The following is a 20,455-nucleotide window of genomic DNA, read 5'->3' as shown; positions in this document are numbered from 1 at the left end:
TGCAAATAGGCTGAGTATAAAATCTGGTCTACTGTTGCTTCAGATTTGACCTTTTGTGAAAAATAAAATAGGACAACCCCCACTAAAATAAAATGAAATAGGAAACATAATAGTGTAGTCCCACCTTATATGCAAGAGAATGTGGTGCGAGGGTTATTTGTTTGGGAATTGGGAATGAGATAGGAAATAAGATGATGTTGTTCCAACTTTATATGAGGGAGAATTGAGGTAGGATGAAGGTGGTGCAAAATTTTCAATTTCGAGATGTAAAATTTATACTACTAATGAGTAAAAATGAGACAAAAAGAATAAATGATGTTTAAGGTAAGAGTACAAATCATAATTACAAACAAAAAGACATAAAACTGTGCAAACTGAACCGTATTTTCCATCTAGAAAGCTAATGATTTTAAATAAAATTAATAAGTTCCTTTTAACTTTTATTAGTTAATTATTTATATATATTAACTTGAAATAGAATTTAAACGTATTTTAAATTAATTAAATGTATTTAAGTTAATAAAAATAAATTACTTAATTTATTTTAATTATGTTAATCGTGTAAAGTAAGTTGCTAATTTTTAATTTCCCTTTATTCATATTTTTGCTAGTTTGTGATTTTTAATATTTCCTTAATAAATATCACATTTAAATATATTATAAAATATTTGTTATTTTTAATGAAAATTTCTCTTGTTTTATTAATTAATTAAAAAATTTATGTTTCTATTTTTTTTATAATTTTTTGATTTTATAAAAGTTTCCCTTATTTTATTGTTCTTTTCTCGTTAATTAACAAACTTGTTAACAATTTTTCTATTATACTCCCTTATTTTTCTGTTTTTCTGTTTTCTATTTAATAAAATTAGTTTTTTTAGTGAAAATTTCTCTTATTTGCTTTTTTATTTCCAAATTTGCATAACTGAGTTGAACTGATCAAATCAGGTCAGTCTAGTTTAGTATTAACTGGTAGTTGAAGCTAAGGGGTTGGATGTTTTTCATGTATTCAAAGAACCTAACCATTCAATTTTGTCTTCTTAATGCATAGTGCGTTTTGGGCCCTTGGTTCATTTCTTCTTGACCATCCTTTTGCTATAGTGTTTGTCAAATTTTAGCATTAATACAAATAGTGATGTGCGGGGCTCATAGTCATATGTAAAGAGAAATAGATTTTATAACATCAATATTAAAATATCATTTATAATTATAATAATATTTTTAATTAATTGTTTTTTTTTTCGCTCGAGATGCTGGCATGTGAGATAGATTAGAGATGTTTTAGGAGAAAGTTTTAGAAAAAAAAATTAGGAGAAAAGATGACTTAGGTGATTGGCAGAGAGAGAGAGAGAGAGATTTTAAGAATAAGATAAGGGGATATTGCCTATATGATTTCCTTATTGGTTTAATCGACAATTAGGTAGAATTAAAAAAATAAAAAATATAAAAATAGAAAATTAGAAAAAGGGTTTGAGATGAACAACCTTGCTTTATATATATAGAATAAATAGATTAATTAATTATCATACTTCAACTTTTTATTAACAAAAACCCATACATCACACGATGAGTTCACATCCCAACTGTATATTGAAAACATCTCATCTCCCATATACAAATGATGTTACCAATGCATGAGGAGCCCGCTGTGGGGCGCTGGCGTGCTGATGCCCACTGGGCCACTAGTATTAATTAATCAAAGTATATTTAAATGGTAACGTATCGTATGGGTTGGAATCTATTGTGTTTGGAGAAATTTTATGATAAGGCAATACCAATACCAATACCAATACCAATACCATAGCCTTGAGCTGTTGGATAGTCAAAATAGAAGGTTGAAAAGTGGCCCCGGATCGTTTCGCTCGAGAGAAGTGAGAACTTGTTTTGAGCTTAAATTGTGATTTTGTGTGGGATGCCTCTATGATAGTAAATCTCAGGAGACACCAAGCAAGACTGTATAGAATTAATAGCTCATTCCTTCTAGTACATGACTTTTAATTATAGTGGAGAGTTTATTTTCTAACTCGTGCCTCATTATCTTCTACATTATGCCTGTTTAGAACTGAAATTTCAATATTGCACATGGAGGCAATTGACCTACCCTACAAGAGCTCACATGGTATATAAAGAAGACCACTTCAATCGTCTATTCTGGATTCAATATGATCTTCGGATCAGTGCGTTAACTCATAGAAAAGTAAACCATTCGTGAATCATGACTGGACTTTTAATACTTATTCTTTTCCTTTTCTGAAGGGCCCTAAGGCAAATTCATTGCAACGAACAGATAACAGAAAGGATCAAGTGTGAGTGCGTGTGTGGTTACAAGCAAACTTAACTAGAGCACGAGCAACATGATTCCCTGTACGAGAGTGAAGGAGAGAGTACAATTCGAAAATCCGCTCATCAGAAGTCTCCTGTATGCAGTTAGCAACAATCCGCTAAAATTTTAGACTGTGCAGCCAAGCATGTAACTTGAATTTGACAAGTGATGGTGCGCGATCTCACTACTCCTAGCTGGAGGGCGATCCGAATTCTAGATGGACGGCGAGTTGGACCAATCTGCAAAACATTGTATCAGAGAATCCGGGGTACCTAATCCGGTGAGGTCGCTCCAATGCTTAAGTCAGTAATTATGCTGTGAATGCGAGCTGAATGCTTGAGAGCTTGAGCGCTAGTGATTAGAGTAATCATACATACCTTTGCTTTGAGATTTCAAGTCTTTATATACTAGAGTAGTCGTGGGTCTTATGGAAGAGCTCTGGGATCTTCGAGCTGTGGAGATAAGGTTGGTTCCGTTTTTGAAGGAGAGCAGTACGTTGATAAGGTTTATCATCTACCTCTGATTCAGGCGGAATCGGGATGAGTTCTTATCGTGATCTCGGGAAATCCGGGGTCTGTTGGCCCATCGTGACCTCAAGAGATTCGGGATCTATTGGGGAGGCCTTTGGAGTCGGTTATGCGGCGCTTCGGTTCATTAGGTCCGAGCTGGGACTTCGATTCTTTAGTCCCGAACTGGATTGGGTGTCGAGGTGCCTCTACGTCGAGGCGGGTTTTGGGCCGAGGTGGCTAAATACCCGAACTACGAATGCTGCGAACTGGGCTTGCCAGACTGAGTTGTCATCCTTCGTTCAGATCGTGCCTATGTGTCCCCTTCCTGCTAGGTCGTGCCAAATCACCCTTCATCAACAAGTAATTACAATAGTACACGTAAGTGAACATCTGAAAATGACAACGTTGAAGTTAATACCACGATGACAAGAGAATGTGCTTGTTTGATCATCCTTGGGTTCACTGCAAGTATTAAAGCATTTTGGGTACTTTTTCTTGAAGAACTAGGATAGGCATCAGCCCATAGGTATCAGGAGCATGGTTTTCCTAGAAAAACTAGGTGACTGATCTCTTTTACCTCAGAACCATTATTTCACCAAAAACCGTTGATTTGGTTAGTAAATCACTGATCTGGGTGGTCGAAGTATTTGAACCGTCCAATGATTTTGGTTGTTTTTTATTTTTTATTTTTTTGTCAGAACAAGCCATCCATTCGATTCGAACGATTGGACCTTTCAACCGGAGAACCAGACAGATAAAGATGTCGGGGAGAGAGTAAAAAATAAAGGAATGATTGTATTACTTGACCTGTCAATCAGTTTGAGATAGAAACAATATATATACACAAAGATGAAAGAATAAATAAAGAAACTAAGAATAGGAGCCTATGTACAAAGATTTTCTAATTAATTTCTGCTAATTAATTCTTTCTAATTTAATGTTGCCAAATCAGTGTGAGAACCTTTATTAATAATTGGAGAAGATTTGTCATTAGCAACTGCTAAATATCCTTTATTCTTAAATGCTATTATGGATTGAGAGACTCCATTGGTAACTGCCAGTCTTGTGGAGTTGCCTTTTGGAGAACTTTCCTTAATAAGAACCCATGACCATTAATTGTCTCATTCGGTTTTAATTTTAAAAACCTTGATTAAAGAATAAAAACTTATTCAAAGACCACACCTAAACACTCTTAACAGCTTAAACTTTGAAGGTATGATATCGAAGTCTGTTTGACTGGCATTACTACGATGTCAGTTGTCCATCTGATCCCAGACACTGGTAGGCACAGATCTATGTGTGTAATTTGAAAGGCTCTAGTAATATGTTTCAAGCAAATAGAACAAAAATTTAACAACAAAACAAGTACACATGAAACGTGCGTGTCGAAGTTTTATTTCGTCATACTTATTCTTTGAATCCTTACAGAGCTACAGGCGGATTCAAATTAAGATGCTATTTATTAAGACACACCTTCATTAAGAGGGGCTCATGGGCAAAATACAACCCTGTAGTTAGTACCACCAGGGCAGGTGAAAGTGCTTGTAGGGTCATCCTTGGGGTAACTGTACGAAGTGGGGCACCTATCCTTGAAGAACCTGGACAAGGGAGTCGGTCCACAGTTCCCGGAGTTGCAACAGTATTGATCCGTCTTGTATACGGTACATGGATTGTTACAGCCTCCGGGGGCCCTAAGTTCAGCTGGGCACTGCCCCACGATATCAGCTGAGCATTTGATTCCCCGGCAGTTGCCACTGGTAGGGCTGAAGTCCATGGGGATGTTAAATCCATCTACCAGGGAGATGTCGAAGAAATCCAAGTTATTGTATTGATTCAATGCGTATTCAGCTAAGGTGTTGGGTGGGACACCATAACCTTGGCATTGTAGTACCCCACCACAGTCACCGGTCTGACACCGTCCCCGGCCGTTTGCGTCGAAGTTGCAGTTGGTGCGGCCCCAAATGCGAGCTCCCTTTGTGCCGGCAGGTACGTTGATGGTCCATGACTGGCCTCGTTCAAGCCGCCTGCCACCACCCGGGGAAGCAGCGGCCCAGACTGTGTAGGCGCATTGGTTTCGGATTTCAAATTGGGCTGCATGGGTGAAGGTGAAGAGGAGAGCAGAATAGAGGAGGAAGAAGGTGGGGAGTTTACTTGTAAAGGCCATCTTCAGTAACCCAGAAAGTAGTGAGAAAGATATAGGTAGTATTCTGGTTTTGTGTTCAAGCCAAAGCCCAAAGGAGGTTTTTATAGAGAGGTGGGGCTGCAGACTCCAGGTCCAGTCCAGTGCACCTTTGGAAGATTGGGCACATTTGGTTGACTATTCTGGTTCATGGAATAAGGGCAAGATACAAAAAGAAAGCCATAAATGACCCAGGAAAAATCATAGGGATACGACTTAAAGCACTAGGTACAGTTCTCCCACTTGGGTTACACAAGCGAGAAAGACTTCAAGTCGTCTTAGCGTTTAGGCTCCTTATCCTTTAAGGGAGAATTAAGTCAATTAACCCTAGCTGGTCAAGAAAAGCAGCAGGTCACTAACAACAATTTGGTGTGATGTTGATACAAAAGCCTTGGTCTGGAAAATTTCCAGCGAAGAAATACGTCGAATGGTGTATTTAAAATTTTAAATTTCGGATCCGAGACGTGTACCACCACGGAATAGGAAATCCAATGAAAGGATGTATAGATCACTGACGTGGTTATATATCTCCGTAGCAGATACGTCCACATCTCCATTCCCGCTAACGCAAGGTTATCGCATTTTCCGTCCTCATGATTTTTTATAATATTAACTATTTTGTTTTTATTTTTTATTTTATTTAAAAAATAAAAATAAAATAATTAAAATTTACAGTCCTATTAAAAAAGATTCAAACATATTTAACTATATTTTTTAAAAATATTAATATATAGATGTTTATATATATATATATATATAATCCCACTCCCCGTCTCCACTAACAGGGATGAAAACTTCTTCAACCCCATATCTGCGGGATAAAATCATCCCCATCCCTATCCCATTCGGAACAGATCCCCATGTAAAAAAAATGGAGAAAATTGTTGTTCCTAAATTATACATGTCTTAATTATTAATTTGTAGCACATATCCCGATTTAAAAGTCTTAATTTATCATTTATATTAATACAAAATACAAGGTTTTGTATTTATATATTGTACTGTTCCTCGTGGGCAGATTCAAGGGACTCGTAAACCCTAAGTTGTAGCCGAAGAGTGACTAGAAGTCTAGGCAACTAGAGATCAGGAACCTGAGGCCGGGATCCAAGAACTATGCTGTAATGAGGTTGATTTCAAATAAAATACAGCAGTTTTCTCAGGTTCTTGCACTGAGATTGATGCACTCATGCACGGTCCTTACTTGAAATTAATGCACGAATTGTTGAATAAATGAAAACAAAACTATTCTGATTCGACTTCTGAGAAGCTAAATTCATTAAAAGCATCTAATTTATAACTTACAAGTTACAAATAACTAAGATCTGCTAGAAACAAGACGTCGAAACGGGGCTTAAAACAAAAACACCAATAAGAAGTGATCTTTTCTCTTTTAAAACAAGGCGTACATGTATTTCCAATTTTCGGTACAGGTGAATTCCTAACTCTTAATAAGTATAGGGTGCCCTTTCATATGTGATTTTCTTGTCGTAGATGATAGACCAATCTATAGCAAGCTGGATTTATATATCTTGGCTATCTCCTGTATCCTTCAAAGTATTCAACTGGTACGCGTAATCTGGCTGAACATATATCATGTTTTGGAATGCTTTGTCCAGCATTCAGGGAGTGAAAATTTTTCCTTTGGGCAGTAAGCCATGCGGACACCGGATCTCCTGCCTACAGGAATTTTGCCTATGTTTACCCGTGAATTGAGAACATTTTTTCCTGTATAATACTATCCAGAAGATAAGATATTCTTCATGTATGACTGAGATAAATGTGAGCAGAATTATTGTGGGTAAAAAATCCAGACTCAGTTCAGATCTCTGCTCACAAAAAATCTATCACATCTACATTGTACATCGCTAGCTTCTTGTGGGTAGGAGATCCGGACTGGACACGCGTTCAGATGTCCTACGCAGTATGCACACAAGACCCTACCCACGTTTATTGATGGGAGTGGGACACGGCCACACGGGTAGCTAGGGATGCAAATTTATATCCAATTCGATCCTAGCAGAATCTTACAAAAGTTAATTTGAATAAAATTGTGGAATATTCGAATCTGATCCGTATTGATTTAACTACCTATAGGCATAAAATTTAATCAATTATTGAAAATATAAGCATTTTTAACTATTTTTATCATGTATATGCACGACTTTTTTTATAAGGGTTTCTAGCATAGAAGGAAAACTTTTGGGGTTTAATATTAATGAATGATGTATTTAAAAAATAGTTTAATTTTTTAAAAATAATATCAATAAAGGGCAAAAACATTCTTCATCTTCTTCTTGCCATTTGTTCATCAGAGCCGCCGTTCGCTGCCGGTTGCCGTTGCCATCTGTCGTCGCCTCCGCCCACCTCCACCTCTGGCAACGTTGCTGGAGGTGGTGGCAGTAGGACTGGTGGTCATTCCTTTGTCTGCCGCCACTGCCACCTCTATCTCCACCCATCTCCAACAACGTTGTCGGAGGCAGAGGTGGAGGTGACAACATTGGACAGAAAAACCACCAGCGTCGCCGCTGCCACCTCTGCCTCCGGCCACCTCCGGCAACGTTGATATTATTTTTAAAATGTTAACCTATTTTTGATTTTTTTTAAATATATTACTTTTATTGATATTAAACACCAAAAGTTGCTCTTATATGCTATTACCCCTTTTTATAAAAAATATAAAAATAAATTACAAAAGTACAATGTAAACATATTTTTAAATAAATAAATAATATATAGAGGTATATCCAAATCCAACAAAATATGATTAGATTAAAATTTAGATGGGATCAAGATCTTGTCCATTTGCACCTTGACATGGGAATTGAAATGCACATTGATAACATCACTTGTATATTCTCATTCATTATTGGGACATGCTCTTGATGTATGTGGCTATGGTGTCCCATGGATAGCTCTTCCCCGCAATGCCCCACATCACGTCCTCACTGTGTATTGGGAACATCTCCCAATGATAGTACCAGTTCCGATGATGTCATCATCAGGAGATTTTCAATACATGGCGGGGATGTGCTATAGGGTGTTATGGGGCAGCTCCTTGTGGGGCAGAGATGTGAACTCGGATAGGAGATCTATAATAGCCATGTGTTTAGATTTTTTATCCACAAGAACCCTACTTACATCTCCCATAACTGTATATTATCATTTATGGGACATGTTCCTGATGTATGATTGTGGTGTCAAGGGCTTTTGTGGGTAGGAAATCTGGACTGGCAAACCACATACCAACGTTTTTGAACCGCCGTTGACCCGAACAGTCGGACCATTCGGCCCAAGAACCGTCCAAGCAACCAATTCCGTTTTACCTAAAACCCAAAATCTGGTAAAAAACCGTTGAAAAAAGTCAACAAACCGTTGACCTAGGCGATCAAACCGTTGACCCGTTCAACAATTTTTAACCATTTTTTTAATTTTTAATTTTTTAATTTTGATGTCAGAACGGACCGTCCATTCGAACCAAACGGTCAGACTGTTGACCCGAAAACTAATGCCTAAAACAATTCCGTTTCTGGGTCGTTTTTTAAAACGTTACCACAGACAACTTAATCCATTTTTTTTTTTTTTTCACTCTAAGGACGCAAGTGTCCTTTGAACTTCGAAGCACCAGAAGGGTCGACAAACATGTAACCAGTATCATAGTGAGGCAAATATTCAATTCCTGGGGTGAAAGTTATTAATCCCAATCCAATTAATCCACTCTCAAGCATCATGATTGTGTTATTCTGTGTGTTGGTCATTATATGCATCTGCTGCATTGGTAACACCTCTTGTATTTGTTAGAATCTGGATCTTTTACCCACAAGAATCCTATCCCACAAGAATCCTATCCCACACCAAACATCTCCCCGTATCTACATGGAAGATGTTTCAAATTTACAGCCGTAATGTCTTGTGGGTAAGAGATTCAAGCTCTATTTGTCATGGGATGCCAATCTCTATGTCCCCAATAAATGACATAGATTCAAGCTCTATGTCCCCAATAAATGGGTGGGTGGTTCTGTGGGATGCCAATCTGATTTCTGAAAAATGTTAATTTCCTGATATGTTGCAGGGAGCATTCGTACAATAGTAAAAAAAAAAACGGAGAACTACTGACGTACGTGGATGAAGAAGTGATCAAATCCATGAAATTAATTAGATTAGATTAGAAGAGGACTTGTCTTAACAGATAACAGGGTCCCTTCAATAATGTCATCTCTATATTTTCTTCTACAAGTATATCATCGAAATTTAACAAGAAAGTAAGTGCACATCGATCGATAGGTACACATATTTATTGAATCCTTACAACTAGTACTAGAGGCGGATCCGAACATCTTATTGGAGAGATCACCTTCTTACATGTACAATAGCACATATATATCAAAAAGAGTGGCTCATGGGCAAAACACAACCCTGTAGTTAGTACCGCCGGGGCAGGTTAATGTGCTTGTCTGTTGATCATTGCTGGGAAAACTAAGCATCCGGGCACATTTTCTTGAAGAACTGAGACAAGGGGGTGGGCTCGCAGTTCCCAGAGTAGCAGCAGTATTGGTTGGTCTTGTATACAGTGCATGGGTGGTTACAGCCTCCGGGGACCTTAAGCTCAGTTGGGCATTGCCCTACGATGTCAGCTGCGCATCTGGTCCGTCGGCATTTGTCACTGATAGGGCTTAACTCCACGGGGATGTTAAAGCCATCTATCAGAGAGATGTCGTAGAAATCCACGTTATTGAATTGATTCAGCGCGTATTCAACCAAGGTGTTGGGCGGGGTGCCGAAACCTTGGCACTGTAGCACCCCACCGCAGTCACCGGTCAGACACTGTCCCCGGCCGTTTGCATCGAAGCTGCAGTTGGTGCGGCCCCAAATGCGAGCTCCCTCTGTACCGGCTGTCACGTTGATGGTCCACGACTGGCCTCGTTCAAGCCGCTGGCCACCACCTGGGGAAGCAGCGGCCCAGACTGTGTAGGGACATTGGCTTCGGACCTCAAATGTGGCTGAATGCGTGGAGATGAAGAGAATAGCAGAGTAAAGGAGGGAGACGATGGAGAGTTTTCTTGCAAAGGCCATCTTCAGCTACCAAGACAGATTTGATGAAGGAGGTATTTACAGAAAGATTTGATGAAGGGGTGATTATAGTTGATCAAGTGGTCAGTACTCGGTACTATTAATTGGAAAGTTAGGCACATATTTTGTTGACTAATCAGGATTGTGGAATAAGGGCAAGATATATGAAGGTTCTCTATTGGACCAGAGAAAGAAGAAAAATATCCCCTTTAGTTTTCTACAGATGAGGTGAGGTGGGCAAGCTTAACGGGCTTATGCTTCCTTATTTTCTACAGAGCCCATGCCAGAAATCTCGTTTCATTTAAAACTAGCCCTTGACTTTTCTGGCGATGATGATTCAAATTCTGGCTTATACAGAGAAGGAAAGTTCCGTCTCATAAAACGACTTTGGATCATCTAGACCATTCACCACAGTAAGTCCATGTTTTGGAGTGCTTATGTTAAAAATATGTGCTTATTGGAATTTGACATTCAATTTTTTCAAATGTTTATTTTAAAAAATAAGCACTTATTTCATATTGAGCGTTTGATATCTTTTTTCTTCAATAAACACTTAAATAAGCATTTGTGATTATTTTGTCCTTTATTTTCTTTCAAAATTTTAAAATATATTTTTATGAAAATATTTTTATAGAAACACTTTTATGAAAGTATTTTTATAAAATCCAACTAGGGATAATTTTATAAGTGGTATTTTAAAATTCAACTAGAGATAATTTTGGAAGAAAAAATGAATAAATGCTTATTGTATAAGCACTTATAAAAAAGATAGAAAATTGGGCTTAAAAAATAAGCCTCTATTTTTAAAATCAGCACTTATTTCAGGCATATTTCCCAAACACCAATAATTGCTTAATGGTCCCAGCCCACATAAGCACTTATTTCGAATAAACACTTATTTTTAAGCACTCCTAAATATGGCCTAACACATATACTCTTTTTTGTTCATCTCTTTTATATCTGGGATTCAAAATCCTTTCCAGAGAAGGGGCCGGGTGCGAAAAATTATATTTTTCTACATAAGACATTATATGAAAATTTCCCCATTATTACGTTATCAATGATATATATTAAAGCTAAGAATGATTGCCACCACGTTAGACCCAAGTGCCATGGACAAATTGAATTGAGAAAATTAAAGTGGCATTTTTCATACTTCTATTTCTAAGATATATGAGAAGTTTAGGTCATGTTTGGTTCAATTGTCATTATTTCTAATAATAAAATTTTAGAATGGATAGAAATGGACAGAATGAGAAAAATTTTGAACATGCTTGATTATGAATTTCAATTTTATTCTTCTTTTTATCAACAAAAATAATAATATAGGTATACATACAATACTCATTATAATGGAAACACATAACCCACACTAACAAAACACAAATATATCAACCATGTGGCGCCACATCAATAACACAATATATGAAAAAGAAAAAGCAGATAAAAGCTTTTGCATTTGGTTGGAGAGAAAATATAAAAGAAAATTTTAAGGAAAAAATTAACACCTATTTAAAACTAATTGCTGAATTGAGTAGAAATTGTCCAAATGAAAAACTGAAAAAAGCTTGTAATTTCTAAATAGAAATGGAATTTAAAATATGTAAAATTAAAAATCAAAATAATAACATGAAGAAGTACAACATGTCTATAAATTTCATCAAATTGGTATATTTAATAAACATAACATACTAAAAAACTCATAATATATAATAAAACATCATATAATGGTTCCCCATGTTGCTCATTTTCATTAGGACTGCTAATTTGCATGGGCTAGGCTAGATTTTAGCTCAACCCAGGCCCAACCCTAAGAATTGGACCTAATGCCTAAGCCCAACTTAAATTCAAGTTCTAGCTCAAAATATCTAGCCCAAACCTAGACCACACTAAAATTTTATGTACTTGGGTTGGGCTCGAACCCAAATTGGACTCGGGTTGATAAATTGATCCACACTAAAAATTGATATAAATGTATATGTGTTAGACAGTGTATGCCCTTAGCTCCAATTAGCATGATGTACATTATGATATTTATTGTAAATGAATAAAGTACATACTTGATTCATGTTATTGTGGTGTGTTTCTATGTAATACCCTTAAACTGGAAACATATGAGACTTGTGTTAGTTTAGAATCTTCACAGCCGTTGGATAGATCTGGGGAGATTTATCATGCCAAGGTTGACATTGATACACTACCAAGTTGGTTGGGGTGGCTTGTCTCAGCTGCTAGGGTGAGACCTGAGGTACATGCAGTGTGGGTTTTCTTGAAACCCTGAACCGTACCAAAATTCCAGTATTGCCCTGGACCTTGGAGACAGATGGACAAAATTGGAATGTTACACTGACCCCTAGACTTGATTATGATACTGCACTAGGTGTCGGATTGGGCTGTCTTTGATGTGCCAATCAGTGAGATCCTTAGAGAGGGTCAAAACCTGGGTATGTTGGGACAACCCAAGAATTCATCTGAGTTGGTGATCATAGTGACAGGATCAGCCCTTTGTCGGACAAAGTGAATGATCGGAAAAATGCACTCTCTTTGATGGAAACCTAAACTGCAGACAGTGGATTTCAAATGTGTTTGAAATTTTGTTTTGCAAACTATATTTATATAGAGATATACTTATATATTATGGTTTCACAAATTGTTTGCAAAATGTTTTAATTCCTGGGATCCATGTGAGTAGAGAGTGCAGCTCTATACCTTGTAGCTGAGGGAGAGGTCCTTTCTTGTCGGGCAGTGTTTAATCATTAAGGGCTGAGAGGTTAAGTGTAAGACCATTGAGGGTTATACCTGATGGATAATCTTGCATCTGCCCACAATCCTTGGGCCTTCATAAGATGGTTGGACCCAAGGACCATTTAGTGTAAATGTTGGGCCCATTAAGAGCCCATAGTGATGAACTCAAGGGTTCACTGTATTCAGCAGTGAATTTGGCCAGGCCTTGTAACAGAGGCTAGGCTGAACCCATGTGGCTGATATGTTGGTCAATGTTAGGGTCCCACGCCATACAAAGAGAGCCAAACTATTTAGCATTAAAGGGAAGTGAGCCTGAAAGCTTAATGGGCCTAAAGCCCATTTCGAACTGGGTTAATTGGGTTAATTAAATAGGGGCAGATCTAGGTTTGGATCAGCAGATAAGGATAAGAGGATAACTATTATCCACTTAAAGAGTCCAGATCCAAATAAAGATTTGGATCAGGGAACTCCTAATTTGATTAGGAATAAGTTGATCTTGAACTGCATATAAGATAATGGATTATCCCTATCACTTAAAGAGTTCAAATCCAAATAAAGATTTAGATCAAGAGACTCCTAATCAGATTAGGAGGTTGTCTCTTAAGGCTATAAATAGAGAGTAGGGATCTGAAAAAGACACAAACATTACAGAAGACAACTCAGTTAGACAGATCTTGCCTTCAGTTCTTTTTCTCCCTGCTCTTGCCGCCCTACCCTGTTCGATCTCCAATTCTGGAACTAATCAAGATTTGATCTTGATATTGTTTTTTGCTAGAAGAAATAATTATGAATTTGTGCTCACTACCCCATTCGATTCTTATAGAAGAATTAGAGGTTCTTGGTGAAGAACTACCTGCTAATCCTGCCTCATCCTAAGCTATGTCATATTCAGTGGAGGGAGGATTCGGTATACTCTTTGGGCATGAACACCTGCTTTGGGAGGAGATTTTTGCATGGATTCCGTATCAGGTATATCCCTCCCTAATCTTGGTTTCAGATTTGGTCCAGTTTAGTTATAAGAACAAATCTTGAAAATGTAGTTTTCTAAATTGGGAATAGGATTCTCGGATGGGAGAAGAAATTTTTGAAAATTTGCCCAACCTTCCTATAGGGTTTGACCATCCATATGATGGATCTCCCATCCCTTTAGTGGTATCAAATCCAGGTTCAAGTCTTGAACCAAATTAGGTCATATCTGAATCTACGCAAATGGGCAGAAGGCGTTCTACCCGATTTGCGCAATTAGCGTTTTTCGGGGAATTGGTTTCCAGATTTTGGACGAATGATTTGTAAAATAAATCTTTATTATTCTGTTATATTTATAGAATTATTCTGTGAATGTTTCTTGAATATTTGAGCTGCACATGTGATGGAGATCGAATCTTTCTAGTGCCAAGATTGGCGCACCCTGCTGTTTCTTTTCTATTCAATTTTGTTTGTAAATAATTATTTTTTATTTTTAGAGAAATTGTATAGGAATTCGATGTGATGTAATAATAGAAAAATTAGTTTTTTTTTTGTTTTATTTCCATCTGGAGATTGCTGGAGTGCACAACAAAGGAGAAGAAGTTTTCACAGAAAGAAGTTCTGCGATCTGCGATTTTGTAGATAACGATTCTGCAATCTGCGATTAATTGTTCTTTGCAGGTTTGCAGGATGTCCAAGAAAATCACAGTGCAGCCCTCTGATTTCATTTTCGTGATAATTTGATTATCTTGAATTAATTTATTTTTCAGATCATTATTCTTGAATTAAATCTTGAACTGGACACCAAAACTTGGGCCGATTTGTGCTAGATTTGGTCCAAACTAGTTGGACCGAATTGATGGTTTGATGGGGTTGGTTTTTCTTACCCAAATTCAGTTTAGGACAGAGGGTTAATGGTCCACTTCAAGTTTTAATTCGGTCCACCTCTGTAAAAACCTAGTTTTAATATGATAAAACTGAATTAGCATTGATTTAGCTACATGGGCTGAACTGCTTTTTGCAGTACAACCCATGTACCTAGATAGTGTTATATGATAACATTATGGGCTCTGTTGGGCTTATACTAATTTAATCTAATTAATTAAGGGTTTTATAGATATTTTAATTGATTGGATCAATTTGTTTCATGCATGTGATGTATGGATGTGTGATGTGCTACGTACATGGGCCATAAGCACTTGGCCCACGCTAATTCGATAGTGGCTCTTTCACTCACTATGGCTGAATGCACATCATTGCCATTGTGTCCATAAGATCATTGGATGATCTGCTTGCTTGATGGGCCCCACATCAACTTCTTCCCCAAGAGGAATCGTGGGGAACCCTAGCCATTTAGGGCCCATTTAAATCTAGCTTTGAGAAAGTCAGTGGGAGCCACTTTGGTTTGACCTAAATAAAACTAGGGTGTAATATTTTGTTCCCTCCACTGAAATATAAGTGCATGTGATAGGGAGATTCATATGATGAACTCTCTAAAGGCCTTTCATTATTAGCATGAAGATGGGTCCTTCAGTAATGAGGAGATGCACCATAAAATTGCACTATCCATTTGTTGTTGGATTGTTTCATAAGATGATAGGGGCGTCATAGACCGATGTGGGAGGGGCCTATCCTAAAATGGAAGACTCTCTCACGGTACCTTGGCGTTCACGAATATGATGGGTAAGCACTTATTGGACAGAAAGGTTTAACCTAAAATGGCAATGAACCTTGTCTGACAGAGGTCAAAGGGAAAGCTCATGAGATGAGTGGATGTAATCCTTCACAGAAGGTGGTGGGGTTATGTAGCTGAAATAATTGGCTCCATGTATTATATGTGGTTTCCCATATTTCTAGAGACATAGTTCACAGTCTTCGTTACTGAGATAGGAGGAAAATCTCAGAGATGAATGACGGAGGGTGATTTGACCCGACCTCCTAACTAAGGGACACGTGGATATGACTCAACGTAAGAGACAACTCAACATGACAGCTTGGCCACAACTTGACGTAATGAGCTCGCTAAAACCCCAACAGAACAGCTCGCCTCTAGACAGCTCGCTACAGAACAGCCTGCTGCAAGGTAGTTCGCTATTGGAGCTCGCTACAAAGGAGCTCGCTATTGGGGAGCTCGCTACAAAATAGCTTGCTATTGAGCAACCCAGAGTCTTCGGGAAACTTCTTATCCGACAAGACCATGCTCGTCAGACTGCTCTCACGTCTCTTGTCCGGCGGTGCAGCACCTGCCTGTCCAGAGGACTGCGCCCACGTCTCACGTCAGGCAGCATTGTGCACAACAGCTCTGCATAACATCTCTCAACTGACAGGACCATACCTTGCGACAGATACCTGCACCAATCGAATCAGCCTGGCAAATAACGGCTATAGCAGAGAATCAGAGGCGGTTACACCCGATTTGACAGAGCATTAATATATAAGGGCTCCGACCCCCAAGGAAAGAGGTAATTGAACTTTTGTAATCGAAAACTTGCGCATCTTCACTCTTAGCATTTATTTCTTTGCAACTCTCTAAGCTCTCCACCGAGTTCTAACTTAAGCATCGGAGTGTTCCCGTCGGGCAAGCTCCCCGGGAACCCTTCATCTTCTTCTCCTTCTCAGGTGCTGTTCGTTGCCAGTTAGGAGTGAGGCCCCTGCCAGCTAGGAGTGACCAGATCACGCTACATCAATGAATAAATGAAAATGGAACACAGATTAAAAGGCATATCTATGTAGATAACATGAATCAAATCAGGTTGTGGACTAATATTTACTTTGCCTTTATCAGAAATGGCAAACGGACAATTCGCCAAACTGTTGGACGATAATAAGCTTAAGGGCCCAAATTGCGCTAACTGGTTTCGTAATCTTATGCTGGTTCTAACATCCGAGAAATTGGACAAAGTTGCTAAGAACCCTGCTCCGGATCGTCCGGGTGATAGGGCTTCTGAGGCCCGCAGGAGGGAATATCAAGAATGGGAAGAGAAAAACTCTTTTGCCCAGTGCTACATCATAGCCTCCTTAGACAATCAGATACAGTGACAGTTCGATTAGATCGAAGTGTCTAAGGATATCTTGGATAGTCTAAGGACCATGTATGAAGAGCAGAACCGTTATACTCGTCAGAAGGTCCTAAAGCAGTTTATGACCGCATAAATGTCCAAGAACCAACTAATTCATGATCATTGTCTCAAGATGATGGGATACATCAATGAATTAGAGGCTCTTGGATATGGGCTAGATCATGTCACCAAAGTTGATACCACCGTGAACTCTTTGCCTCCTTCCTTCAATCAGTTCATAATGAATTACAATATGAACAAGCTAAGTGTTAGCCTTTAGGAACTCAACAATATGTTGCAGAGGGCCGAAGAACTGATAAAGAATGATGAGCTCATAGCCATGCTTGTTGAAGGTGGCAAATCGGGCAAAAAGAAGAGGAGGGCAAAGAAGAAACCTCAGAAGAAAACTAACAAGTCTAAAAAGCAGAAGAAGGACAAGGCATCAGATGCCTGTCACTTCTGCAAGCAGACCGACTACTGGAAAAGGAACTGTCCTCAGTACCTGGAGACCAAGAAACAATGTAATTTTGAATCCTTTGTCATAGAGACCAATATGTTGGTTACTTTTGCTTCCTGGTGTATTGACTCCGGGGCTTCTACTCATGCATGTAATACATTGCAGGGGTTCAGGACAAGCATAAGACTGAGTGACAGAGAAGTGATTCTTTATTTGGTGACTTCTGCAAGTGTTGCAGCTACAGCCATAGGAACTGTAGAATTGTATTTCAGAGAATGCATAATTACTATAAAAAGGAATGGTTATTCTGTTCAAAACTGTGTGCGGATGGTTATTCTGTTCTTTTTAGTAAATGATTACTATAAAAAGGAATAACAAATTCCTCGTATATAGAGAACTTGAGAATTGTCTCTATGTTCTCCATCATTCTCTGGAAACAAATATAACCGAAACTACGTCGAATAATAACCCTAAGAACCCGTGAGAGAGCCTCGTGCAGATGAAAGAAATCCATGAGAGAGAAAAAGGCAAGGAAGATAAGAACTCTGAATCCGATGAGAGAGCCTCGTGTGCTAACCAGTTCGTTGCTTGATTTGCTTCATGAAAGGTGCGACGGTAAGCAACTTCTCTCTCTACAGGTGATCCTTCATTTGAAGACGGTTGTAAATGATGCTATGAAGTCTCCATGGGAACTCCACCTTCTTTTTTAGACAAGAAATAAACAGCTTTGAACCTCCTCCAATGAAGATAGGGAACTCTTTGAAATTCAAAGTTGAATTGTGGACTTCCCAAGAGGAATTTCCAAATTTGTAGGCTTCATAGTCCAACACTCTCCCAGTATAATCTCTAGCAATGGTAGCACATTTTGTTTGAGTTACATGAGGCGTTACCCGAATTTGGAGGTTTCCATGTGATTTATTTCCACTCTTTTGAAGTAGGATCCCTTTTTATCTCTTGGAGGCTTTCCTTTAAGTCAGAAAATAAGTTGAGTGCTCTTTCAAGAATTTGGACTTCTCTCTAGCAACTTCTATCTAGCAATGGTAGCACATTTATTTCCACTCTTGGAGGCTTTCCTTTTGAAGTGGGGCACCTATCCTTGAAGAATTTGGACAAGGGAGTAGGCCCACAGTTCCTAGAGTTGTTGCAACAGTATTGACTGGTCTTGTATACGGTGCATGGATTGTTACAGCCTCCGGGGGTCTTAAGTTCAGCTGGGCATTGCCCTGTGATGTCAGCTGCACATCTCTTTCCCGGGCAATTGCCACTGGTAGGGCTGTAGTCCATGGGGATGTTAAATCCTTCTACTAGAGAGATGTAGTAGAAATCCATGTTTTGGAGTTGATTCAACCCGTATTCAGCCAAGGTATTGGGTGGGGCCCCGAGACCTTTGCATTGAAGCCCACTACAGTCACCCGTCTGACACCCTCCCCGGCCGTTTGCGTCGAAGTTGCAGTTGGTGCGGCCCCAGATGCGACCTACCTTTGTACCGGCTGCTATATCGATTGTCCATGACTCGCCTCGTTCCAGTCGCTTGCCACCGCCTGGGGAAGCAGCTGCCCAGACTGTGTAGGGCATTGGTTTCGGATTTCAAATTTGGCTGCATGGGTGGAAGTAAAGAGGATGGAGACTTTACCAGCAAAGTTCATCTTCAGTATCCCGGAAAGATATAGGTAGTGTTCTGATTACTAGCAAAAGAAAAACTGTGTGCCAAGTGTTTATGCCCGACTAGGTTTTTATAGAGTGAAGGGGACTAGGGGAGGTGGCGGATCTACCCTTTGGTAGGTTAGGCACATTTTGTTGTTATTAGACGAACTTTGTAGAAAATAATAGAACAAGGGAGAGATATTTTTGAGATACTGCTGCAACGTGTTGTGATGTGTGTATTAGGACAATTTTGTGAAAAGGAAATCTGAAAAGAAAGCTATTAATAGTCAATTTCAATAATAATAATATAAAAAAAAAACAGGCCTTAACAGAAGAAATGAAACACAACACAATTTCGTCTTGAGTTGGGATCTGCTCCCAATAAAACCCATTCCAGCAATCTTCCAACAAAATTTGATCCGACACCCTTCATTTCATTCAGTGTTTTTAACTTTCTGATGATCTAGGTAGTTGAACTATTCAAATCGTCACTCAGTCTTGATTCCGGGTTTGATGTTGCTGAAACCCGTGGTTTGGTTAAATAATATTGATTTGGTAAATAAATATTCAACTCAGGCAGTTGAACCATTGACCCATTTGACTTGGTCATCGAGCCACGGGTTATAATATATGTGCAAACTTATAGAAGTCATAACTTAGTACTCTGATGTTCAATTGGGGGTGATCTTTCTTTTTTTATTTTAGGTGAAATTTCAAGATTTATGCATCCCAAGGAGTCGTAGGTGCTTTGCCCCACTATTTTCGCCAAAAAAAACCTTTTTTGAGCCATAAATTACAATTTTTAGCATTTTTTACAAATAAAAATCTAAAAAAAAATATAAACTAAGTATAAAACAATATTTATGTTTACATATATATATATATATATATATATAAAAGTAGTTGAGGCCATTAGATGGCCTCTCCTTTCTCCCTTACCCCAACCATTAACTCTCAACCCTTCTTTGCTTAAGTCTTCCTTGCTCTCTCAAGAAGCCACCTCATCAACCTCCTCTCTCTTTCTCATATGAACACCTCATCATGCCTGACCCACTTCTCAATATCGACACAAATTTCGTGTATTTGATTAACACAAAAAATGGGGACAAATTACAAAAAAAATTGTAATAAAGAAATACAAGGGATTTGAATTCTCTTTGATTTCTGCTCGATGACATGAACAATCTCTGATTAATGGTCGAATTCAGTGAAGACGAGGGCAGTTGATGTGTTTCTCATACTTCTTGAAGTGCTGATGTAGATTTCATTGATTTTGGTGCTTTTGAATAGTCAACGTAAATTTCTTCACTCTAGGCTTCGTGCTTGATCGACTGTAAAGGATGTTTCTCTAAGAAAGGCCTTTTTATAGTGACTCGATCTTCTTAGGAGAGATTAAATCCAAGTCTGTTGTAGAGAACTAAGAAGCTTTTCTCTTCTTTCTTCTCTCTTAATCTTGAAGTTGTTGGAGTTTATAGGAGCTTGTGGTTTTTTTCAATCCTCAAGTGTTGG

At 38.5% G+C, this 20,455-nt stretch overlaps 1 protein-coding gene and 2 pseudogenes across 1 annotated transcript; all 3 read right to left on the bottom strand.

Moving 5' to 3' along the window:
* Positions 1-4,195: 4,195 nt before the first annotated feature.
* On the bottom strand, positions 4,196-5,065 carry LOC104608752 (protein P21-like). Its single transcript, XM_010274836.3, has one exon. The coding sequence runs from the start codon at positions 4,991-4,993 to the stop codon at positions 4,319-4,321; it is 675 nt and encodes a 224-aa protein (XP_010273138.1). The 5' UTR covers positions 4,994-5,065; the 3' UTR covers positions 4,196-4,318.
* Positions 5,066-9,139: 4,074 nt separating this feature from the next.
* On the bottom strand, positions 9,140-10,173 carry LOC104608754 (thaumatin-like protein pseudogene; annotated as a pseudogene).
* Positions 10,174-17,607: 7,434 nt separating this feature from the next.
* LOC104608794 (osmotin-like protein OSM34 pseudogene) lies at positions 17,608-19,189 on the bottom strand (annotated as a pseudogene).
* Between the last annotated feature and the right edge of the window lie 1,266 nt (positions 19,190-20,455).

This window comes from Nelumbo nucifera, chromosome 6, assembly GCF_055504915.1.
Source record: "Nelumbo nucifera cultivar China Antique chromosome 6, China Antique-T2T, whole genome shotgun sequence".
In the NCBI taxonomy this organism is placed as follows: Eukaryota; Viridiplantae; Streptophyta; class Magnoliopsida; order Proteales; family Nelumbonaceae; genus Nelumbo; species Nelumbo nucifera.
Note: the sequence above shows the minus strand (reverse complement) of the source record. Positions and strands in the feature narration are given on the sequence as shown.